The sequence below is a fragment of the Lycorma delicatula genome, chromosome 9 (assembly GCF_047948215.1).
Source record: "Lycorma delicatula isolate Av1 chromosome 9, ASM4794821v1, whole genome shotgun sequence".
Classification (NCBI taxonomy): Eukaryota; Metazoa; Arthropoda; class Insecta; order Hemiptera; family Fulgoridae; genus Lycorma; species Lycorma delicatula.
The window spans coordinates 107,206,903-107,234,165 of NC_134463.1; the positions used below are offsets into that span (position 1 = coordinate 107,206,903).

Sequence of the window (27,263 nt, forward strand, 5' to 3'; positions counted from 1 at the left end):
TAATTCGGATCTTTTCCACTACAGGACTGCAAGGCTTAAACATTTTCCAATAATGAAGTAAACAAGTTACAATAGTTAAATAATTTCTAGCATTAATTTAAAGCTATTAGGCCATTTGGTGTGAGTACTGCCCTTACCATCATTACGGGTGTAATCTTATCAGTGACTAATACCATGTAATCATGTTTCCTTATGTTGGCCTTCCAGGTCAATCTCGGTACTGAGTTTAACATAAACCATTTATAAACATGAATTTTGTGAGGTTAGTGCAGAAAATACAAACTGATGAAAAAGCAGTGAAGTTTTTACAGAAAAAAAAAACTACATCACAATCCAAGAATATGTGCCAACGGCCATGATATCACAGTCACTTTCAGGAGCAATAAGCAACGATGGTTATAAAAAGAAGTGACCTAAGTATCAATATGTAAGAAAAGATACTTATTTAAGCGGATCAAAACTGCCTTTACGTAAAGCAGTTTGGTATATTTATTGGTGGTCAAAAGAAATGGTAACAATAAAATTCTACGAAGAAGAATTAGAGATAAGTCATTTAAGTGCCACTGATTGGGCAAACTACATGCGTGAAGTTTGTGCAGATAGCATTTTAAGAAATCCAATAGAAACTGGTGTGCCAGGGCTTCACATAGATAGATTAAAATCTGTTTTCTCGGTGTAAAAATCAAGCTGGACATGTTCTACCTCAACAGTGGGTTTTTGAAGGCTATTTATTGCCATGAGACAAACGAATTTTTTTTAAGCTGTGGGAGACATATCAGCAGCACAGTTACTACATATTCAGGAAAGTATTTTACCAGGAACAATTACACTGTCGCATTGCTAGAAAGCTTATGACGACATTCAACTCTTACCAGAACATTATCAGCACAGCACTGTCAACCATACAAATAATTTACTTGATTCTGAGAATGGTGCTCACATACAAGGAATTGAAAATACTTGGCATTTAACAAAACACAGAAATAAAAAACAGTGTGGTACAAATCAAAATCTACCTGACTCTTATCTCCGTGAGTTCATGTGGCAGTGGGATAATCAAGATAACCTTTGAACAGATACTGTCAGATATTGTTGCTTACTGGCCATCTGATTAATAATGTTTTGATTATTTAAACAATAAATTCAGTAATTACTGCTTATAGTCAAGTTGTTATTTTAATAACTGACTTCTATAGAAAAAAGTTTAAGCTGTGCAGTCCTACAATGGGAAAGATCCAATAATCCATTTGTTTATCAAACAAATAAATACTGTTTATCAAAATAAATACTGATTAAATTAAATTTCTTTGTCAAAAATACTTAAATTGGCTTTTACAGGAACTCAAAAATTAATGAACTTTTTGACCAAACATTTCAAAAGAATTTTTAACTTCAGTATGTTGTAGTTAAAAAAAAAAAAAATTAAAAAATTGAGCTAAATGTAATAAAATTAAAATGTTTATATAAAAATCGACTAGAGAAGAAATACAATTATCTGAAATTTAGTAACTTTTGGAATCAAAATTTTATTAGAGAAAAAGTAAGAAATCTAATAGTTTTTAATTAGAATCATAAATGTCTCAAGTAAATTTTTAAAAGAACATTAAAATAAAAAAATAAACAGTAAGCATATTGACTTACATAAATGATTTTAAAAAAATAAAGTTCAAAAATATTTTCAAATAAATTATCAAGTAAATGAAATAAACAGTAAACATTTTTTTCATATTATCTTTAAAAATACTTTACAATTAGCAGAAATTCAAAATGTAAATATATAATACAGTGATTAAACAGTCTTTCGTTGGTCAATAATTATAATTGTTATTAATATTACTTTTAACAGTCATTCTGAAAATGTAAAAATGTATTTTTTTATTAATGACAATTAACACAAATTTTCAATATGCATTCATGTAATTTTAGCAAGATATAATAACACCAAGAAGGTGAAATTCCTATTTTGACAAAAAAAAAAATATTTGGCTGATTGTGACTTTATTAGAACAGCAAAATTTTCAGAATTATTTATTTATATCAATCAAATAAAAAAAATTATTTTTTATATAATAAATAAATATAATTTAATAATTTTTTATATTTTTTAAATATATAGATTGCAATGATTTGGTCTTAATCAAACTTTTTTAAAAAGTTTTTATAAAGATTTACTTTACTTTTGTAACAGATAATCATTTACTTATTCTTTAATGGGCAAACAACCAATCATAAAAAGGAGGAACAAATAAAATGCTATTCTATGAAAAAATAATTAAAGTATTCATAGAGTTTTGAGGAAAAGCTGTAAAAGAAGAATAGCATATTTCTCTAGTACAGCATTCAACAAATACAAACAAGGAGATATAAGGAAATAAGAGCTAACAAGGAACTCCACAAACAGCAAAAAAAATAAACTGAAAATGGAGTAAAAAATCTAACATTCAAAAATATAAAAATAGCAAACAAAATTTTTAAAAATAAACATAAATACTGATATATCAGTAGTAGGCTAAGTCCTTGTTTGTACAAATTAGGATATTTTTTGTATATACTTGTATAGTGTAATTAATTGAGCTACCACATGTAAAGAGCTCCACCCAAAATGAACAACAGTATTTACTATAAGCAAAAACAAAAAATTTAAAATCACTGTGTTGGGTTATAACAAAATCTAGACATGTGCAATAGAGATGTACTAAACATAATCAGTACAGTGACATGGGGATAGTTAGAATTAAAAAAAAGTACATTTATTTAAAATTTAAGTAATGTTATATTTTAAAATGTGGTCTTGTTTAACAGAGGTGATGATCTAACGTTTTTGTTTTTTTTTTTTTAAGTTCAGGGACCTCCGCTAGGTATTACTTCAGAGGATGAGATAAGACAATTTTTGTAGTGTCTGAAAATGCCATGCCTGACAGGGATTCGAACCCAGGACCTTTGGATGAAACGCTGAGATGCTAAGCCATTCACCTTTCGTTCGGAGGTTCTGGGTTCGAATCCCATCAGGTATGGCATTTTCACATGCTACGAAAATTGTCATTCATCTCATCCTCTGAAGTAATACCTAATGGTGGTCACAGAGGTTAAAAAAAATCTTACTATATTACAAAATTAAACCTTATGCTATAGAAATATAGGACCAAATTATTCTATTATATATTAATTTAACAATAATTTTTATGCAATTAAGAAACAAATAAATAATAAAATGAATATTTTATAAAAATTCCTTCTAAATCTGACAATTTAATAATAATTTTACTGTCATTTCTTCAAACAATGAAGTTACATTGAAATAATTATACATAAATCACCATGTTTTAAATTTGAACCCAGAATATTAAATATAAAATACTTTTTAAGCAAGTATTGTAATCGCAAAAAATTTCGGTTTTCAGATTTCAATGGAAATATTCATTTTGACCATCCCTGAATCCATTTTGACTAGTTTCAGCATGATGTCTGTACGTACGTATCTCACACAACCCAAAAATAATTAGTCATTGAATGTTGAAATTTTGGATTAGAACTGTTGTAACATCTAGCACCTCTCCTTTGACTGCAATCGACTAAACCAAAAGTGTCCAAGAAAGCCCAAAATAAAAAAAAAGTGGATTTTGGACTTTTTCTTAACTGCAGTAATAAGCATTGAGAGCTTTTCAATGATATATCATACGAAAGTGGTACTTATTTTCATTGGTTCCAGAGTTATAGACAAATAAAATTTTAATTACTGAAATATTTGGATCTTAAGGAAGGCACATAATTTGGAATCAGACCTTCATCAACTTTTTTTTATTTTTTTATTTTAATCTAAATATATTGTTTATTAATAATTTTGAACTTTTCATTATAAAAAATTTTACAATAATTAAAAAAAAAAGAGGAAGTCAAGTGGTATCCACCAGATTTTTTTATAATAGTGAAAACAAAATAAGTCATAAGGAGCAATGAATAAAGCAGTAAAATTAAAATGCTTGGTTATTTCATTTGACGTTCGGATGAGGGTGATGAATTTCAGATATTTGTTAGTTACTTAATGTCATAGTAAATATGAAATAATTGTCAGGTGCACATCATGCTTTCTGTGTTAAATCGATTCATAAAAATGGTGACTCTGTAACAACTATACAAAGGTTATTCGCAATCGGTTAAATATTCCACATCGTGGACAAGTTCTGTTTGTTCATACGATTAACTTAAGAGTTAAAAAGTTTGAAAAAAAAGGTTCATATTAAATTTAAAACATAAAGTAGCAGGAAAAGGTGCTAGAACATCAGAAGATTGATAATAATTTAAACTCCCTTACACGCAATCCAAAATGTTCTAACAAAACATGCATTAGCATGTGAATATCAGTGAACCATTAATCCATTGAATCTTACATAAAGAAAGGTTTTCACCCCAATAAAACTCAAATTATTCAGGAATTAAAGATGCTGATTTGGTTGCCCAGAAGAATGTTGTAATGCTAGGAAGGTGATGAAAACTTAATTCCTCATACCTTTATGTCAGTTGAAGCTCATTTTCACCTGAATGAGTACTTAAATAAGCAGAATGATTGATATTGGAGCTCTGAAAACCAACTTCAATTACATAGTTTGAAGGCCACAACATGATGTGTACTTTCATTATCTGGCATTATTGGACCATTCTTTTTTCAAGACGATAGAGGAAATACTACAATTAATGCAGCATATTACTCAAGTGTGGGACAATTTGATCTGTTTCCACAAATTATGTGATCACAGCAAGATGGTGCTAAAAGTCATACTGTTCATGTATATAACTGGTTTAAGAGAACTTTTTCCAAACCAAATCATATCCAAAAGGGGGGCATTTATCGGCTAGATCTCACAGTTTGTCCATATGAATTTTTTCTTTGAGGTTTGCTCAAAAACAAGGTGTATGTTGAGTGAACACAAATGCTAGTGGAACTAAAATTATAGATTCAAAAAGTTGCACGCATTACATCGGCCATGTTACGGTGAATAATGGAAAATTTTTGATAAGACTATAAGAGTGAGTAGATTGTAATGGTGCCCAGTGCCCACCAGTTAATGCATTAACTTTAAAAAATAAAATCACATGTCTTACGTAACAGAAAAGTTATAGAAATGTTCATGTTAAAATAAAAACTTATTTAAATGTAGGAATTTAAAATTTTCCTGCTTCATTAATATACCCTATACTCCTTTTATTCAGCAGCTGGTCTACCTGAATAGTTTTCAGTGCTACATTTCTTAAAAAACCACCAAATCCCAGAGATAGACAAGGATGTTCTAAGTCTACAATCAGGCAATTTTTTCGTTTCTGCAGGAAAAACAAATTTAGTTACAGCATAAATTTAAGCTAATCAAATAAAACCGTTGATCAAGTGAAAAATGGCAGTAAAAAATGTCTTTTCCTAGTATGGGTTACAGGCAGGATCAGGACAGGGAACTGCTGCCTGGAAAAAGTCTCATATCAGTAGGGGTGGATTTATGTTTCACGTGTGGTTCTTACTTGGGTTGATCATATTTTACATTATTCATTTATTTTCTTACTCTTGGGACCGATTTACCGATTAACATTTCCATGGGTCTAAATCAGATCACAACTCATTCAATATTGAGAAGTTTTTGAATCTGTAAAGCTGTTGCATTCTTAGTGTGGTTCGATGTGGTGCATAATACTTATGAATCTATCTAGTGGCTGCACAATAAACTTAATGGCTAATGATTTTAGGTAAAACCAGGCTTTTGATCCTCCTCAATAAAAGACAGAGTTGAATAACATGATCAATAGAATAAAAGTTTGCAGACGCTTTAAGTTTAATTTATTCAAAAAGAACAGAAAACATTATAACTGCATGATCTGGCAAACTTGCTAACTGATGATATCATCAGTGGAACAAACTCAAAATCTACTCGGCATGAACTCTTCTTGAATCAGGAGATATTTTCTCCTGATTTTGTTAATTATTTTGTTAATATTCCTCCTGAATATTAACACAAGGGATGTCATTAGTTTTTGTGGAAATTTCTTAAAGAACAATCTATTAAAACATAAAGTAAATTACTTTTACAGCAGCTCAGGACTAAAATATATCTTTTCAACAATAACCTATTTTTTAAAGCTTTGAGTATGAGGTGTTGCACAAGAATTACATTTGCTAGAAATTGAAAAGCACAATGGCTATTACTGTTATCATTACTATTATTACTGTAAACAAATCATCATTCCACAATTTAAACTGCATGATGCTATTCCGTTGTGAGCAATTAATTTTTTATTGACTAAGTAATGTTTCACATAGTTACATGAACTCTCTCACAATATGAAAACATATATACGAAAATCCCCCAAAAATAGCATTAAGTTTCACTGCTAGAAGAAAAAAATACCTATTTAGGTGTTATTTCAAAACATAGAATACTCATTCATTTTTTGTTTGGTAAAAAATTACCATTGTTTGGTTAGGTCACAATACAAGTATAACTTGTGGTGTTGTGGTGATGTACAGGGATATAGTTGAACTATTTGCAGAAACTCTAACGAAATGAGACTACACATGTTAATAAAACAAATTACAGAATGTTAGACCCCCACACTCTTGAAAGAACTCATTATTTCCATCATTTTTCCTTAAAGGATTGATTACCTTAGAGTAAGATATAAGAAAAATCCTCATTGTTCTCAGATAAGCTTGAATGCTTAAAAGAACTTGCACTGTTGCATCTGACTGATAACAAAAAACACTTATTTTAATAATAAAATAATTTGGCCAAAAATTCTACACTTAAAAATAATCAATATATATGAATAGATCACACTAACATTATATTTAAAAGAAAATTAATACTTTATATATACAAAATAAATAGTGTTAATAATTGTACGACTATATTAAAACATTCCATTAAACAAAAAATCCAGGCATTACAATTATTACATAAACTTTTATTTGTGTAACTATGATTATATACATAGGCTATACTAAAATTTACTAAAAACTTTAGTTCAACTACAGTGCAAAAAACTAAAGATGGCTTACCTTCAAATTTATACTACTGATTTTAAACAATTTTTAGTTAAAAATACACATAAAAAAAATTTTTTAAAAATTGAAATGTTATTAAACATTTAATAAGAAAAAACTGATTCATAAATTTTAGTGCATTGATAATAAATTACCTATTTAATAATTATCAAATTATTAAAGTTAGTTCATGCAATATTTTTCACAACACCACCACCACCACCCAAGTGTTAAAATAAATAAATAAAATTAACAAAAAATAAGACATACATATTAAAAAAAGGAACTAACAAATTTTGTACAACTGTACAAATAATTTTTAAAATAGTAATAATAAATATGTAAATAAAATATTATTTGTTATAAGTTATTATTTTTATGAGAAATAATTTTTACTTAGATATATATCACACAAAAATCATTTTAAATAATGTTTCATTCCCATCAAACAACAGCTACAATTTTTTTTTACCAGAAACTCTCCTTCCAGACAATTTGTCACTGATAGTAATTAAATGCAAATAATATAACAAAAGTGTGCAATGTAATTAAATCCATATAAATTCCTAACCCGTTTTCTTGCTTATTTAATATTCTGAACTTTTATTTTGGGGAGATACTCTAAACCATTTGGTATGGCCATTTATAAACGAATAGAAATTTAAACAGGTGAAAATCCTTGATATTCATAAAAGTGATCTATTGCCAAACATCACGCTAAAATTCCAGTCATTCATGACATCAGATTAATAAAGAAGAGGTCAAGTGCTAATAAAACAACTTCTTGCTATCTGCAGCAACAAAAAGCATATATAAGTTTTTTTTTTACAAATATATCTGCTTAGTTTAAGAGGTAACAAGCAAAAACAAGTCTCATTACCAAGTAAACGATAAACTATTGCATTTTTTATATCAGAACCATCAATTTGACCTTTTTTAATTTAAAATCTACAGAAAAATAAAATTTTATGACAATATAAACATATTCATAATAAACATGTTGTGGAGACATGTAGATTTAAGTGATAAAGAATACGTCATTCACACAACGTATTTATAATTAAATTATTAACAAGATAACTATGAATGAAAAGTTTTAATAATACTTACTTTAACTTTGAAACTGACAGTCAGATTAATGTAAACAATTAAAAATACTTTTCAAGGAAATAAAAAATTATTTGCAAACCGATGTAACTTCTGATTCTCTGCACTAAAAGGCAAAGGGTTCAGAAAGTTACATTTTCAAATAAAGTTAGTAAAATAAAATTATGTGAGAAAATCTACTGCAGATAGGCAATTTTTCACTTTGGAATTTAAAATAGTTCACAGTGAAAAACAGTATTAAAAGTTAGAAACTAAATATTTTTAGTAAGTAAGATGTACTTTTACATGGAATGATTCAGAAAAGAAAAAACTTTAGAACAAACTACAAATTAAATTTTATGATTTTTTGTGGATAAGCTGAAGTTTCAAGTGACTTATTTATTATCTCTCATAATTAGCGGCATCAAAATTGCATTTATTCTGAAAAATTTCAAATAATCTTTATTTTAAACATGTTATTCATTAAGCTTAGCCAATGCTAACTTACACTGGTTTTAGAGCATGACTGTAATAAGATAAAAGGACTAAAACTTTATCCAAAGGGTGCCTCAATTACAATTTAGGCCTCTTTTCTTTAATATCTGAATATAAAACTCAAGTGTTAGGACTAGTCAAAAAGCTTTTACCATCAATCTACTACAGAAGCAGCTGCTTCACTACAGATGGTATTATTGAAGATCCAATTCCAATAATATCTAGAGAAGATATTGATAGTTTTACAATCTATACTAAAAGATTTAAATTTATACAGTTTATCTTGAGACTTTTTTTTAACACTAACAAACTTCTAAAGTAAAGGCTTATTAAAATGTTTTACTTCTGTTTTTGATCGAGAGGATATTAATTGCTAATTTCAACTAGTATTCACAACATCGATAAGAAATTCCTAACCTGAGAGTTCCTAAAAATAAAAAATTTGATTTATACAAATCATAAAAAGTTAATGACTTTCTAAAAATGATCTTTTATGGCATATACATGAAGAATAATGCTTATGTAATTCAAATATGTTCTGAATACATCCAGCACTCAATGACAACACTCTGGAAGAAAATAATGAATTAACTAGAAAGTTTACATGTAGGTTGTTTAAAAAAAAAAAGGCTTAGTACAATCAGGTCATGTATTACCAAGTATCCTTCATTTTTTGTGTTAATGAAATGTTTTTAAAATTTTCATACTCTAGATATATTTCTGCTCGTTTAGTACTTTGACAAAATATAGCAAACTCCCAGAACACAAATTGTGAAGTATTAATGGACTATCTGGAAAGTAATCTACATTTTAAATGAAGTGTAAATGGAGTAGGGGATGCTGATCCCCCATCTTAGCAGAGCAATGTAATGGAACTTTGTATGCATCTAACATTGGCAACTGTGAATCTCAATTGCAGCTGGATCTTATCACCAGCTGCAAAGAGACTTAGAATATAAGATTCCTATTAGCTAGACAGTAAAGTAGTTGCAATTTATCATCCTAGATTTAACACTCAAATTTAGAAAATTTATGGACAGAAGGTGTGAGACAATGGTGCATTATTCTTAGTAACTATCAAACCAACCAATGTACATGATAAGAGGCCAGCTGACTATTGTGAATGATAGAATTAGTTCAAAAGATTGACAATAGTTTAAGATAGATTTACATACACTGGATATTTATCTCAGATCTCTTACTCAGTTTTTCATGAAGCATCACAGTAATGCTAATCTAATAAGTAGCTATCATAAGTTTTGTGCCCTTTCTTTTGCAAAAAAACAAAATATGAAATCAATGTGAATTGTTTTTTAGTGTTACAACAATGAAAGTGATGCTCTGTTTTTTAAATTGCTGGGAGTGGTAAAAATAAAACTTCTTATGCAAACTTACAGACTAAAAATTTAACCAATAGTGGGGGCCATATTACAACAAAAAAAAAATCAGCAAATCTTTTCTGCAGGGAAAGTTGTAACAAATGTATTTTGGGATGGAAAGGAAGTCTTTTTAGTGGACTTCATGTACTATGATCATAATCAACTTTTTAAATGATGGCAGTTGCAATCAAGTGAGGAAGGTGGTACAAATCACAGGTTAAATAATTTAATATTGGTGATATTCAAAAGGTTGTGAAATGTTTCAAGCATCTCAATTTTGAAGTTTTAAAAATGTTGCTTACTGACTTTTTTATTTTATTCTTTATATACTTATATTACTTTCTAGACAGCCTTTATACAATAAAAGTACAAATTGCAGATTCTTTCAGAATATCACCAATCTCCATGATGGAGTGGTAGTGTTTTTCCCTATCAACTGGGGGTTCCGGGTTCAGATGCCTATCAGGCATGACACTTTTCATACAACACAAAATTTCATTTCCATATTTCCACGTACAAGCTTTAAAGAAAGCTTCTGTGGTGAATTAATGAATTAATCAAGCAAAACAAAAAAATACATAAATGCACATACTGTCTGCAGTTTAATGATATTTTAAATGAAAATAGAATTAACATATACAGTATTAATCTGGCTATAAGGATATTAAAATAATCAGGAATAATTTTTGTTTAAGTTTACTGATCATCACCTTTTCCTCAGCTCATTTACTTGTTAGTAGTGGCAGCAAAACAATGTAATCCAACAGTATGTTTTTAGTTGCCCGTTTAATGTGTGTTAAAAAGCTGTAACTACTTCATATTTACATTGTATTTTACAAAAGCTCTCTTACTTGGCAATATTGTAAAATATAACTGCATTTAAAAATTAAATACTGAGCATGAAAAGGTCATATAAACTGACAGTGAACTAAAGTCAAACCGATAAGTAATCACATACCCCTGACACTGTAATGCGTGTCTAGTGGAATCAATTCTTTTCAGTCTTGTCAACTTTTATGTTTACCAAAGTCGACACAATTAATAATAAGATTACAAAGAAAGAAAATACAAATTATTTCAAATTACTAATTACAGCAGGAATAAATAACAACATGAAATGCGACATTAAAATCTTTGGATTATAGAATTTATAAACATATCATCAATTTTACATACAAGCTAACAAAATATAATATTTCACATGACAAAACATGCAACAAAATGATACAAACAATACAGATGCATCCACCATCACCACAAGCAAATAAGCATGTTTAAGGCATGCTAAAAACAAGACATTCGTTTATCATGCAGTGATGAGGTGATCATGATGAGATCAGGACAGGAGAAAATTTGTAGGAGTTGGTGATATACAACAGTAATTGTGAGGATAAGATTCAAGGATTACTTTTTCAATTTTATATAAAAAGGATGCGAGTAATGAACTTCAGAAGCAAGAACCTAAACATTTTTATTAATTAATTTTTTTTTTAAATCAAAGACATAACAAGAAAAAATCTAGAAGAAAGGTTTATATGCACTAGTCATAAATTTTTGGTAAGTAAATAACTGAAAAACAGAGATTTCATAAAAATTAAAATATAAGTTTCTTTAAGATTGGAATAAATTACAAAGATAAAATTCTATGAATTTACTTTAACAATAATTATATCTGCAAGCATAATGAATGATATTCATAAATACATAAGAAAAATTTACTTTCACTGACAATGTTCTCCCTCTTCATTTTAAAAATAACCCAATTATAATTTCATAATCATTACTAAATAAAACTGGCAAATTTTTAAAATAAAAGGTATGAACAATAGGAGTGAAAATAATTTTTTTGAATATATTAATCCAGTTATTATTTATACGTAAAAATAATCACTGAATTTCACAGCAGTATCTTAATAGAATTTCACAAGTAAGCCGAGATAAATAAACAAGGTTTTTAATAATAATAGAAATAATGAATAACTGGACAGAAAAACTGAAATGACCGCAACTGATCAAAGAATTTCCAAAAACAGGAAAATTTTAATAAGGTGCTTCTTCCTTATTCAATAATGAACATTTTGCTTAACACTATGTTTAATGGTTGACAGAATGTAAAAAAAATAAAAAATAAACCAGTTTAAATTCAAAACAAACAATTGAATCCACGACAAAAGAGATGAAATAGGCAAAAACAAAAATGTTGACAATAAATAGAACACTATAAGATCTTAAAACATAAAGAACAATGTAGGCAAAAAATTAATTAAAAATCTCTACTATGTGAATTTAAGTAATACACATTATAAGGAATATAATTTTTCAGTTTTCATTTATGTAAATTAGAAAGAAAATAATACTTCGGGGAAGTCAATAAAAACTGATACATGAAATAAAAATTAATGGTTAAAAAATATATAATAAAAAATTTACTTTTCATCAATAGCACAAGAATAAAAAATAACTAACATTTTATTTTACTGCTAGCATTTTTGTCTATACGAATAAAGAAAGTGTTTTATAACTTACAGAAAGTATAATTTATCTCTAAAAAAGATTAAGACAAAAAATGAATGAATTATAATAGAAAGAATAAAAATAAATAAAACAATGATACAGCTTTACTTTCAGTTAACCGGGACAAAAAACCCAGTAAACTATGAAGCATGCACAGCTTCAAAACCACAGTGAGAGCAGAACTGACATTAAAAGATTAAACAAATAAATAAAAACAAATCAATACATTTATCAACAACTAAGACTGGCTTATCCGCCTCACACAAAAAACACTTCTACACATTCCAGTATGGCACATGACAGCCATGATCACTAACTGAGAAATAAATCAAATATAAATATAAAAAAGCAACAATATTATATGAAAAAAAAACTATTACCCTACAAGAAACATGAAAAACATGTTCGCGAACACCTTACCATCAGAAAAGGAAGAATAATAAAAACTCAGCAAATGAAACTTCAAAAAATAATAAAACAAAAAATGACTGGCTTTACAACTGAGGAATCATAAAAACAGATATGTATAAATATATATAGAAAGAGAGAGACACAGGAATAGAGAAAAAGAACAAACGTGCGTATAAGCTCACCATAGAGGATGGAGGGTCGTAAGATTCTTGCCCGAGGGAAGGAAGAGTGCGCATTATTTCAGAAGGAGTGAGGACTCTGATGTGCTGATCAGATAAAGGGGAAGATGCTGGAGGGTTTGAGGCAGAGGAAGCTTGGTTGACAGTGCGTGGAGGTGAAGAGGACCGTTGTGTCTGAGTCGATATCAGTTGGAGGAGGTTACGAGGAGCTTTTTGGTCGTTCCCCGAACCTCCCCCAGCTACCTCTGCCTCCATAGTGGCATGCACTGTAGTCATGATTAAAGGCGGTACAGACTGTAAAATCTGAACAGTCGTAGGCGGGTAGTGTATTGTGCCTCGATCATACTGGTAAATGTGACGAGGTGCAGAATCTGTCGGGCTGGAAGTCGGAATTATGTGGAATGTAGCTCGAGGAGTACCGGTTGGAATCAATGGAATATACTGTATAGTGGAAGGGTGGGACGGAATTGTTGTAGGAAACGTTTGCGGATGTGGAGATTCCACAGTTGGAGGAGGAGATGAACTGACAGGACCCGGACAAGGAGATGTATTGGAACCAGTCGAAACAAGATTCTGTCCCGACTCAGACACCGGAGAAGGTTCAGGAGAGGTTGTGCTTCGAGTCTCATCTCGGTCCCCCCCAGGGGGTCCGTCACCGGGTGCTGTTAGTAGCGGTTGCGATTGCAGCATGTCAACCGGTTGCGGTTGTACCTCGACAGACGGCTGTACCGGCTGTGTGGCTGCTGGAGGAGCAGTGGGTGTGCTAACACCCGGTGGCGTCGTGTCAGTGGAGCCTCCTGCCTGCACATTGCTCGTACTCTGCTCCTTCGGTATCTGTTCCATTGCCGGTCGGCACAATAACACATACATACAAACACATACACTCTCCCGACAACCCACACTGCAATAGTGCAACTCGCATGCAAAAATCTAACATATCTAATCTGATATATTTTTCTATTTACAGGATCTCAGTATAAACCGTTATCAATTTAAAAAAAAGAAAAAAATTAATTCAATATAACATCTAACCAGTAAAATCTCAATCGATAAACTTAAAATATATTTTAAATTAAGAGATTACAATATATAACAAAAACAACTTGATATCTTGAAAATCATTAAAAAACAAAGATTATATGTTTAACACAAAAGATCCTGTAAATAAACATTATTATAGAAAAAAATTATATATCTGCTGAAGCTTAGCTTTAGCTGTTTTTAATAAAATATTAATGTTTTTAACACCCTACACATATTGCAGAATGTAAAAAATATGAAAAAGTAAAAAAAAAAAAAAACACAAAAATAGATTACCAAATACATATGTACTATGCGCTTTAATAAAAAAAGTCAGAAAGATCAATTTTTTATTCTGCATACTTTTATGCAAAACTATCTGTTTAAACTTAGCATCATTTAGTACAAGCACATTCTTTGGTCATATGTAAATAGAAACAATTAAGAGACCATTTAACAAGGCTGTTTTATATAGTTTAGATTCAAAATTAAACTAAAATTATAACTAATGCGTATAAAACTTGTTAAAAATCATAAGACATCCATTAATAATTTCATTATTATTATTATTCACTTTTTTCTGAGTTATGCTATTTTTCATTTCTGCTCATATTTGATCATGAATAGACAATCAGAATAAGCAACCTTGAGATTAAACTCTACGATTGCTTATTATTGTTAAAAACTGAATAAATAATCAGGTTTTACAAATTATAAAGTTAATTCTTCACATCTAAACTGATGCTTAACAAGTAATGAAGTATAAGTGAAAACATTAAGATAACGTTTATCATAAAAATTTTTTACATCCAGTTAGTACTAAAAAACACCTAAAAAAGGCCAAGATAAAAAATATACATATTAAAAATTTTTGTAACAGTAATTTTTTAAGGAAGGACAAATAATTTAGTTAAAATAGAAAAAAGATATAATGAGTGCAAGCAGCTGGAAACTTTATTAAAAAATGTTGACAAGATGAAAAATGAAAGGAAATGGTTGTGTAAAGTATTCTTCTTACGAATTCTTTCGTATGGATTACTGAACCAAGAAAGAAAGTTAGATCCAAGAGTTGGAAATTAGATAAGTGCTGCTTAGAAGATTACAATAACAATGTAGAAAATGACTTTATAGATATTTTATTCTGTCTTTATTTTTACTTTTGACAAACCAACCCGCTGTTACTTTTGACATATACCTCACAGAATATATTAACAGTTTAAAACCATTTTCATTTTTAATATAAGCAAATAAGGAATTGCTAAAAAATACAAGCATCATATAATCTGATGAAGTGAACCATTCTTCCGGACAATAGAGCAGGATAAGTTCAATTCACATTGTGCTAGAAAGATATAATTGCATAGCACACAATTATTTTTAATGCAGTGCTGCAATGTATGTTAAAAACAATGTTACATAACAGACTACCAAAATTATTATAACAAATAAAATTTTTATTCATTATATAACATACATTCACATTCCCTACTAACATACTATTTTAATAGCTCTCTGAACCACCAGTTAAATTCGTCAACTACAATATGAAATTATAGACAATTAAAAAAAGCAAATAATAGTAATAAAAAAATTGTATTATTAAAAACAAAAATAACGGAAACCCATAATTTAAAAAAAATTTAGTTACGTTTTCTTAATAATTTGAATGGTCTCTTAATATAAAAATACACATCACTCCGTAATACATACTCATTATGCACTATATGCGTGTGGAAAATATATGAGTAAATAATTAAGTGTAATATCAGAAAAGACATTACAATTAATTATAAAGTCAGTATAATCGCTAAATTTATAATTATTATAATAATAGTACTTAATAATAAACATAAACAAATAATTTATGTTATATTAGAACATGTGCAGTGCCGCATGTTAACATGTTAGACACAAACAAATACAAATAAATAAGTAAAGTGCAATCACAAGCCCAGTGCTGCTTTTCTATAGAACAATTAAAACTGAAATCGCTGCATAATTAATTATTAACGCTAAATTTCCTGCTCTGTAAAACCTTCATTCCAATGAATAGGATGTGAAAAGGAGTACAGCATTATTTTCTTATTTCCACGATGGAATGGAACAGACATGGGAACTTAAATTCTCATAACTTGAGAAGAAAAGTCAATTTTAATTCGGTTTCCTTTTAATAGTAAGTAACACCTTAAAAGTAATCTATTAACTATATATTATTAAACAGGTGTTAAGATTTTTGCCAGTTTTGAAAAAATAATTATCATACTTTTCGTTTAGGAACAAATTAAAAAACTTTTGTTCCGAAAAACTGAGAAAACATTAATTAATGAAGTCTACTTAACTGTGTTAAACCAAATGAATGATAAAACAAGAAAATAATATATAATAATTAAGGAATGGTTTAATCAATTTATAATCTTTTTTAATTTTGTAATAGCTAAATAAATATATTGTGTACGCATATATAAATATATACGCATATAAAACGATACATTTTAGAAGATGTATTCCGTAATCCGATTTGTTGTATTATCACTCCATAGAAGATTAAATTTCCATTACATAAACAAATAATTTTCAGTGTACAGTTTAAGATAAACAAAAAATAGATTGTGTTAGAACATACAGACTTGAAATATTACGGGTTTTCCCTATATTAATGCCAAAAGGACCTTGATTTACCTTTCTTATATTTTTGGGTAGTGTCATATACTGAGGTGAACTGAAAATGTAATCTGTCATTTAAAATTAGTTCCTGGTAATTTGTAAAAAAAAAACAACCATCATTATATGTTGATTTGCAATTTCAAACTCTGAATTAGAACATACGTTTCAATCATTTTTAACATATATGTAGTGGTTTAAAATGTCTTAAAATAATTTAATTTGGTTACTTAAAATTGAGTGGTAATATAATTTGGTTTTATCTAATATATTTAAATTTTTTCCTTTCAACAGTCATTACATACAAATTTGTACATTCAGTTGTTTCTTCTATCAATGAACATTTGTTAGTGTAATATTTTTACTTCCTTGTACGAAGTAAAGGAAGTATTGTTAAGGTGAAAAATTTCAGTTTTCAGATTTCAACACAAATCCACATTGACATCCCTGAATCCATTTTGACTAGTTTCGGTGTGACATCTGTACGTACGTACATATCTTGCATAACTCAAAAATTGATTAACTGTAGGATGTTGAAATTATGGATTTAGGACTGTTGTTACATCTAGTTGTGCACCTCTCCTTTTGATTGCAATCGACTGAACCAAAAAGGCCCTAAACCACAAAAAATTGGATTTTGGTCTTTTTCTTAACTGCAGTAATAAACTAACTTTCTTAACTGCAGTAACTGTTTGAGAGCTTTTCAATGATATATTGTAAGTTGTACTTATTTTCATTGGTTCCAGTTATAGCCGAATGAAATTTTAATTAATGAATTATTTGGATCTTACAAGGGAAGGCACATCAGTTCAAAATAAATTCGAAAAAAGTTTGAATCAGACTTCATTTTTTTTAAATTAAATATAGTGACTTTTTTCTTTTTTTTTCTTTTTTTTAACCTCCGGATCCACCGTTAGGCATTCTTCAGAGGATGAGATGAATGATTTGTAGCGTGTGTGAAAATGCCATGCCTGACCAGGATTCGAACCCGGGACCTCCGGATGAAAGGAAATATATAGTGACTTATAAATAAAATTATTAACCCGTGACTGTAAAAAAAATGTTAAATAAATAATTCAACAATAAAAATAATATGAAAAAATCAGAAATTAGTGAAAAAAAATTTATGTACTATTAAAAATGTGTATATGTAATTTAACAGGCATTATTACACATGTGTGTATGTAATATAGATTTGGTAAAACATCTGATTATCTAATATTAATTGAAAATTATAATTTAGAATCATATTATTTTTAGATTTTCTAGTTTAATTTCTGTTTAATTTTATTTAATTATTATGGAATTTCTGTTAATTTTATCTACATAAAAGTTAACTACAGAGTGACTGAAAAGTAGACCTTCACAAGAACAACATATACAATGAGGCATACATGCCTGATTTTAAATAAATTGCAAAAAATTCTTATCTTTTAGTTCATTACAACTCGACAATATTCTTCCTAAGCTGGAGTTGATCATCATTTTTGTTTATTTGTTTTTTGTTGCCAACTATTTAATCGCTCTTTGGTTTCATGTAATTCTTTTATCTTAATTTGTGTACATGTTCTCTAGTTTTCAAATTTTTTCACTTTTTATATTTATACTCTCTTAATCTTTTTATTCTTTCCTTGGTCTTAACGTTTTCCTTTCTCTTTATATTTATCATCTTCCCTTAATCTTTTTATTTTTTCATTGTTCTTAATATTTTCTTCCTCTTCATATTCATCTTCTTGATGTTTTTTTTTGAGATATATTTCTTCATGTTATCTTTCTTTTTCTTGCATGATCTTTCTTTTGCATTTTTGATTATTCACCAAATAATCTAATAATAAAAACTAAATATTTTACCGCGTAATGTCAAAGTTAACATTTGTAACCAATATACAGGAATTCAATAAACAGAATAGTTTAATTATTCTTAACTTTTATTCATACGGCACACCATAAATCTGAAACTTTTGTTAATCAGCAACTCATGAAGATCTAACACTGATCTAGTTATACGAGTAATAAAAGGGCTTTTACTCTCCTAATATTTTATGTTGAATTAATAATTGTGTAAATATCTGATGTTAATAAAAACTAATATTTCAGCAATTGTGTAACTGTCCACTTTATTAAATAATTGGAGTATCATATCTCACTTTCAAATGAAATAAGTTTAAATGAAGTACAGCAAAAAATGCATATGTAATTTTTAATAGGCGTACAAGGAAGTCATGTGATGTCCACATCACACTTTTATACATCTTTATGCATTCAGAGAGATAAGATAACATCAATTTTATTAACTATGCTGGTTAGAATCTTTTGCATATTACAATATGAACCTGATCAGTTTATTGAGCTTTCTCAATAAACTTATACCAATAGAAAAAATTATAATTAAGAAAACTGTATATAACAATTACAATAACAAATAAACAAAAAAAAGAAAGAAATAATTTCATTAGTTTTAAATAGCTCAAGAAGAAAAATTAAAGATTCAACGAGAAAATTCCAATAATAATTTTAATATTATCTAGTAATGTAAGTTCAAATTATTAAACGTGCCACTTAATTTTAAAAACAGTTATAATCATTTTAAACCACTCTTTTTATGTAATAAAGATTGATGCATTAATGGTTTTAAAGTTTGAAATTTATTAAACTTGTATCACTCAAGCATTATTAAATCCTCCGTCTACCCCATTATATGACAGGAAAAATTATTTCAAACCATTACACACTCAACACATAGAGTGACTAAAATGATCAGTGGCCCTCTTGCTGTTACTACGATGTACACTCGTACATCGTAGTAACATCATGTGCATAATGATAAAACTGTTCAATGAACATGTTTCAGTTTTTTCTGTGTACTGTAATTTTAATGACATTAAATTAAGATTAAGTGAAAATCTAATGACTCTGATGATGCAATATATATTCTGAAAACACATTAACACACACATATATATATAAATGTTACGTGCTAAAATTTGTTATTCCTAATGTACTCAGATAATACAAATAAAAATTTTACTTAATTTAAAAATAATCTTTAAAAATTACTGAAAAATGCTTTGAAGAAGACTGTGATATGTAAATCATTAGTTTATGTTGCAATGAAGGGTTGCAGCAATAATACAGTAAAATACTACACCTGTTATCTGAGAAAAAGGGAGGTTAGACTGATTTCTGAAAGCTGAGATTACTCTGTTTTCAGTAATAATTGATTATTAATTTTAAATATCAGTATTTATAATAATTAAATTAATTTGAGTTAATCTGACTGTATTACATACTGGAATAATATAACGTGTCCTGTTTTTCCCCAGTTACCTTTCATTATTTTATTATATTATTTTTCTCAGTTTTTCTTATGACATATATATATATATATCCTTGACGTATAAAAGGCACAACTCAGTAATATTCATTATACAGTTAGTCAATATGCTGAACAGTACAAGTGTCATTTTGCAAGTTGACTATTCAGTCAGTTTTTAAGCTTTCACTTAATTACACTTAAAAAATATTACATTAGTGCAAGTAATTATGGACAAAAAATAACATATAAGGTGACATAATTTGCCTGATCATTCTGACTTCATCAGTAAATATGAACAACCATCTTTGGTAGATAAACTTAGGAATTGTTTAACAAAATGAACTACTTGCAATCAGCGGGAAAGAATTGACAACATTCACATAAAGGCATATATGCCATTAAAGGCATATGTGCATAATAAAATGAAATTATAAATCACTATATAATCGCAAGAATATAAATGAAATACTGCTTTAGTATTTATCACAAAAAAAAATGCTTATCTTTGAAAAGTTACATCTTGTGAACAACTGGATGGAAAAAATGAGTTTTACACTACATTAAACCTTTTTCTTACTGTTGATAATTTAATTAATTTGAAGAAATCTGCTGGAATTATATTTAAAATACACCCAATTTATTTTATCTACTTCACCAGTAATGCAATTTTTGAGTTCCAAACATGAGTATAATAAACAAAAAAAAAGTACTTAATAAAAAAAAAAAAAATTGTGTTAGAAACATAGTTTGTATAATTTAAATATTTTTTTAAATTTCTGGATTGTCAGATTATGTATGAAAAACATTAAATAAAACTACTATTTCACCTCGCAGAAAAAGGTGTTTTTTTCTTATTTTTTTTTACGTTTAACTATGCATTTTAATAACACCTTCATGATCCATACACAAGCTGACCCCCACAGAGGAACCCTTATGATGATCCTGGTCGCCACATCACCCCCTTTGTTCATAGCCCTGATGGGCTTTACTAGAGGTCGTTTTTTAGATCCTTTAAACTTGATAACAACGTACTCATCAGTTACGCCTCTTTCAAGATCCACAGCTTTCATAAATACAATCAACAATGAGATGAAAAAGGTAGATTTTGAAGGAAAAAATAATTTATATTAAAACTCTTAATAGCTCAGCCATCATTACAAAGGGTACATATAACAAAATGTAATACTCTAAATTCATTTGTACACTAGCTGAGAAACAATTGTACTATTATCTTACATACACCAGACTACCAGCAGTTTTAGGAAATATTCTTATTTCCTTTACAGTCTTTTTTCCCCCATTTTTGAATGATATTACACTTTAACACCATAGTTAAAACATAGTTAAGTGCACAAAAAACATTTGCCACAAGCTGAAGAGCAATTTGGCAAATTTTTTTATATTACAACAAAGGATTAAAATTCTATTTTAAATACCTAAAATAAATTTTTTTATATACTCCCTTAACGAAGTAAAGGAATTTAAATTGTACTGTTATGAAGAAGCACAGAATGAAGTAATTTTATGCATAATTCCTATAGTTTTCCTGAAATATACTCCAACTCACAACAGTGTTGAAAAGAACACATTTAATACAGTATAAAACTTTATTAAACAAATTTTATTTATTAAGAAACTTGTAACATAATTTTTCAAAGATAAGCTTTCAGTTTCATGTTACGTACTAAACCAGTTTAGTTTTATCAAACTATATATATATGGGGTTAAGAAAAGCAGCAACTAGCAAATTATGCATGGAGGCGCTCTCTCTCTCTCTCTCTCTCTCACACACACACACACACACACATATACACTCACAAGTGAACATATAAACCCACTTGAATCACATTATTAACCTAAACCAACATAAAAATTAATATATAATACAACCAAAACATATATAAATCTTCATATCAAAAAAAAAAACAGAATACCAATTAAATTAAAAAAAATACTGCTTATAATAAGTGACCAATTAAATGATTACTTTTATAATAATATATGTATGAACAGAATATATAAATATTAAATACTATTTTCAAAATTAATTTTAAAATTTTAACAGGTTGTATGTTACAGTAAGATACCAACAATTTTTCAACACTTTTTGAGTGTCATCAAGGCTGATCATTGCATGGATGCAGATCTTGAAATATCACATCAGTAACTTATTTCTACATACGAAAAACAAATTCTTCTAATTTCATTTCTTTTATATCATTTGTTACAATTAAATTTTATCTGATATAACAAGACACTGTTAATGACTTTGACAGAATAAATTAATAAAACAGACAATACAGTAAGAGAAGCTCTGCCAGCAGAGCTTAAATTGAATTTGAATAAGGCAAAAAAAGATACACTAAACATAAAATTCAATTCAAAATAAATTTTTTTCAGTAGAAAACCTTCCTTTACTTTACTAAGTGAGATGGTTTTGAGATAATGTGTAATATAAAAATAATTATTTCATTTTTTCCACGTATTCCTGATATAAGATCAAAAATAAGACAGTCTGCAGAAAACACCAACAAAAAGGTACCACTGCTACACATATAATTTAAGTTGTAAGCTGAGCATCATGGTAATTACCAAATGTTAATCATAAATGTTAAAATGACTCTCACAGTTTGATTTAAATTCCTAGTCTCTGTTTTCATTTAATGTCAATAGATATAGAAATTGTGTAATCAATAAACAAAATCAGCTATCAAGTTCAATCATAAGGAGATGACATGTTACAGTGTGTGTAGTTTCAAATTGATTTTACAGTATTTTATAAAAAACTTTAAAAAAAAAGTTAATATAGGAAAGAATCCATTGTACGAAAAGCTCTGCTGACAGAGCTTCTCTTACTGTACATTTTATTGAAATTTGATGTTTTATTGAAATTGCAACATACAACTACCATGAAACACCTACTTCTTTATGAGCTGATAACATTTTCTCATTTACCATCCTAATGGATTAGTGAAAGTAATTTTAGGGACTTAAAATAAATAATTAATAAGAAAATATAAAAAAATTACTTAAAAGTTCTGTAGAATGAAAATCTAGTAAGATTTTTGTGATTATATAATTTCATAACAAAAATAAAACAACAGATAATGTAAAATTCATAAAAGCTGTAAGCTAATTAAAATATTTTACAATTTATTGATAAGAATTTAAGATAAAATAAATTAGTAAACTGACCATCAATGACTGAAATATGAATGATAAAAAAAAGTAAATATATAAAAATAATTCAGAATTTCAGAAATTAATTTATATAAATTTCTTCAAAATCTGTACAAAAACCAAAAATAAAAAAGTTACATATCAGGGACGATGGGAATAACTATTAACTAGACAATGCAGCTCTTTAGCTAAGATTCTTACCACACTCGGTACACACAAATTATTGAAAAAAATTTAATATATAAAAATTATCAATAAATAATGTTAATCAAAATATTAACATGTCTCAGAGGTTTTAAAACAGAGACATGGTATGATACCATCTGCTGACAAACTATATAAAAGAAATTATTAATTACAATGTGATATATCAACCGCATTTAAACAATGTCAACACATTCCAAATTGTCAGCAATAGATACATTAAGAAGATTTTTAAGTTCATTTACAACAGTAATAACAATGCACAACTGAATACTTTTTTTGTTTCAATTTATATACAAAATTCATAATTTATAAAGGGAAAAAATCATAAATATTAATGCTATTATTAATCCATACCATACATAATTATATAACTGTATATAAGTGATGCATTAATTAAATTATAGTTGATACTTTTTAAGTTAAAATTAATTACTTTCAAGTTGCATAATTACATTACACATAAAATATGTTAAATAAATTTTCATGATGCAATTATCATGCTGCATTTTGCATAACTAAACAAAACCCCTATTCAAAAAAATTATACATTGATTTCATAAAATCAATAAAAGATAAATGTAGGAAAATAATTATTTTTCTGTATATATTATACCTTCTCTTTTCATTGTATTTATAATGGAAAAAACCTTTCTTTTGTAATTACAAAGAATAAAAAAAAGTGTAATATCGCCAGTATTCAGTACTTTTTTCAACTTGTGCAACAATATTCATTCATATAAATGTATAAAACAAAGTAAAAAATAAATAAAATAAAAAGAATATTGCCTTTTTTGCAGTTATAAAATAAAATAGAAAAAAAAAGCAGAATACCGTTCTTACATGTGGTGATTTCTTCATTTTCAAATTCGTTCTATTTTCTCTAGCTTGTTGTAAGTACGGAGCTTTCTTATCTGATGGTAATGCACGCCACTTCTTTAAGATCTGTTTATATCGCTCAGACCAAACTAAAAAAGCAAATAAATACAATGAAACAAATTCTATTCATTAAATTAATAAATTAACTAATTAGTACACCAAATTTTTGATAAATATGTTAATAAAACGTTAAATTGCAACCGTCAAAATCCATAAATGCTGTAAAAAAAATTTCAAATTTTAACTTTATTTCTTTCACAAAGAGCTCATTTTATTCAATAAATAAATAAAGAATTTTTCAATATTTATAAATAATAAAAATAACTTAATAAAACTTTTTAGAAAAAATTCCCTAAAAGTGAAAAATAATAGTACATTTTCAACTGCAGTTTAAGTTTTGACTTTTAGAAGTTGGAATGGTGCTAGAAATAGGAACAATCAATTAACAAGCTTTCTTTTTATTTAAAATGTGAATAGGCCTTGCTGCTTGTATGAAAAAAATGCAGTTTGTACAAATCTTGATAAATCAAGGAAAAGAAATATAATTGGACCTGCTAAAATTCTGTGGAATAAAGGAAAGAGTATTGTTTTCCATCTTGAGCTTTCTAACTGATTTTCTTGAATTTCTAAGCAAAAATTATTTGAACTAAATATCAGAGCACACATAATAATAATAATTATTATTATTACTATTAACAGTTTAGAACTTAAAAAAACAACAAAATTAAAAATACTTTCAATTATAATTTTCATAGAAAATGCAACTTTTCATCAAACAAAATTTTCACTTAAGATTCTATCGAAAAAAAATCCACTTGGCAAAGATTAAGGTTTGAACATTACTTTTAAAAAAGTTTGTTAATTTTTATTATCACAATAAATATGCTACTTCCTTGTTATTTATGTTATGGAATAGATTTCTGACCTTTTGTACTGTCAAATTCTATCAGGCTCTTTTATGAAAAATAATGTATAAAAAATGGGTTTGCCATTGCTACTATCATTACTCAGTATCAGAATGCATCAAATTTAATCAGTACTTTACACCAATACAAAGAAGTAAATAAATAATGTCATGTGTAGTTACATATATATATATATATATATCATATTTTAACAGCTAACAATTTGGTGTAAACTAACAGCTATTTTATTTTTTATTTTTATATATGAATGAAAACAAGAAAGGAAAAGTGAGAAATTTTCCCTGAAAACAAACCGACATTAGTGTTTACACAAGAACAGAGCATTCATGAGTTTGAAAGCCTATCCAAAACTTTTATCAGCCGTTTCCTCCTATCATGCATCAATATCATTTTATCATTGACATTTCCATCTGAAAGGCTATTCAGCACAACTGGAAATACATTAATTCCTTTAAGAAATATGCTTCACAGAGACAATATAAGAATGTTAATATTTCTTCTCAAACTAGGACAGATTCAGTTAATTTGTTTCAACTCTAATAAAAATAAAATAAACTGAAAAAGAATATAAAGGTCTTACCAGGATAATCTGTTCTCCATTCAGGATGATTAAGATTAGCATAAAGTACAGCAGATATTGTAGCACCTGGGCCTAGTGCTTCATCTGCTTCCATTTTAATACTGTTTTGTTGCTTACATGAAGCTGGACCATCTCCACTGCCATCATCAGCCCAAGGACTGGGAGGTTCTGAGAAGGCGGGACTGAATTGTGGACTACTGTAAAAATATATAAAAAAAATTCTTAATTAAAATTTTAAAAACAATTTCAGAAATTAAATGTTTAAAAATAATTTAACATGCATAAATTTTTTTCTTATTAGACAATAATCATGAGTTGAGGTTGAATTTAATTTTAATGGTTGATACTCAATAACTAAATAAGATATAATAAAATAATCAGGTAAATAATATATATATATATATATATTATAAATAATATATATATTAATATAATATATTTTATAATATATTAATATATATTATATTATATATTAATATAATATATTTTATAATATATTAATATATATTATATTATATATTATAATTACATTATATATATATATATTTGAAAATTCAAATAATTCATTAACATACTGACCGCTATGCTAATACAATTTAATATTAAATGAAATATAAACCACCAAAACACAATTACACCTACCACATTAATTCCAAAAATCAATTTTCATGGGATCCTGCATGTTCAGTTGTTACTAGATCATATAACTCTAGACAGCAGAATTTGTATATTTATCCATAGTAAATTTCAAAATTTTAAAAAAAGAAAACAATTTTGACAAATTACCACAATTATAAATAAATATGCTTTAATGTAATTATAGAATTTAATAACTGAAAATGTGGAATCCCATGAAAATGGATTCTTGGTATTAGGCAGACAAGGGGTGCGAGGCAGAAGAGAAGCTCCTCAGGGAGGGATGCCTGCGAATTGGAGCGGTGATGTGCAGAGTAGTACTAGATATGCCGCTAGAAAGGTGCTTCTGTTGTTGGGACCGGGGCCATAAGGTCTCTAAGTGTCAGGGTCCTGTCAGAACCAAATGTTGTTTTAACTGTGGGAAAGATGGACATTTCAAGGCGGGGTGCAGGGAGCCAATGACCTACAAAAAGTATGACGCAGAAGGTCAGTCATAGGTATGGAAGCCCACTATGCAGGCAATAAAAATCTTGCAATTAAATACAAACAGGTCTGGCCAAGCCCATGACCTGTTATGGGCTATGGTAAGGGAAGATGGTGAAGATGTGCTGATGGTCTTAGAACCCAATAGAAGAATAGTGGTGAATGCTAGATGGTTTACAGATCTGCTAGGAGCTGAGCGGTTGCCATGGTTGAATGTAGCAGTGGTGGCAGAGGATTTGTTTGGGTTGCGGTGGCTGGATGGTACCTGTTCAGCTGATATGTTTCTCCAA

At 28.0% G+C, this 27,263-nt stretch overlaps 1 protein-coding gene across 1 annotated transcript in view; it reads right to left on the minus strand.

Moving 5' to 3' along the window:
* The window catches only part of LOC142330615 (uncharacterized), a 279,378-nt gene that overhangs the window by 160,290 nt on the left and 91,825 nt on the right, over positions 1 to 27,263 (minus strand). Inside the window, exons 27-29 of the mRNA XM_075376020.1 lie at positions 25,855 to 26,051; positions 24,313 to 24,437; positions 13,800 to 13,922 (exon numbers count right to left, since the gene is read on the minus strand). Of these exons, the coding sequence (XP_075232135.1) occupies positions 13,800 to 13,922; positions 24,313 to 24,437; positions 25,855 to 26,051 (445 nt within the window). The remainder of the gene's footprint in view (positions 1 to 13,799; positions 13,923 to 24,312; positions 24,438 to 25,854; positions 26,052 to 27,263) is intronic.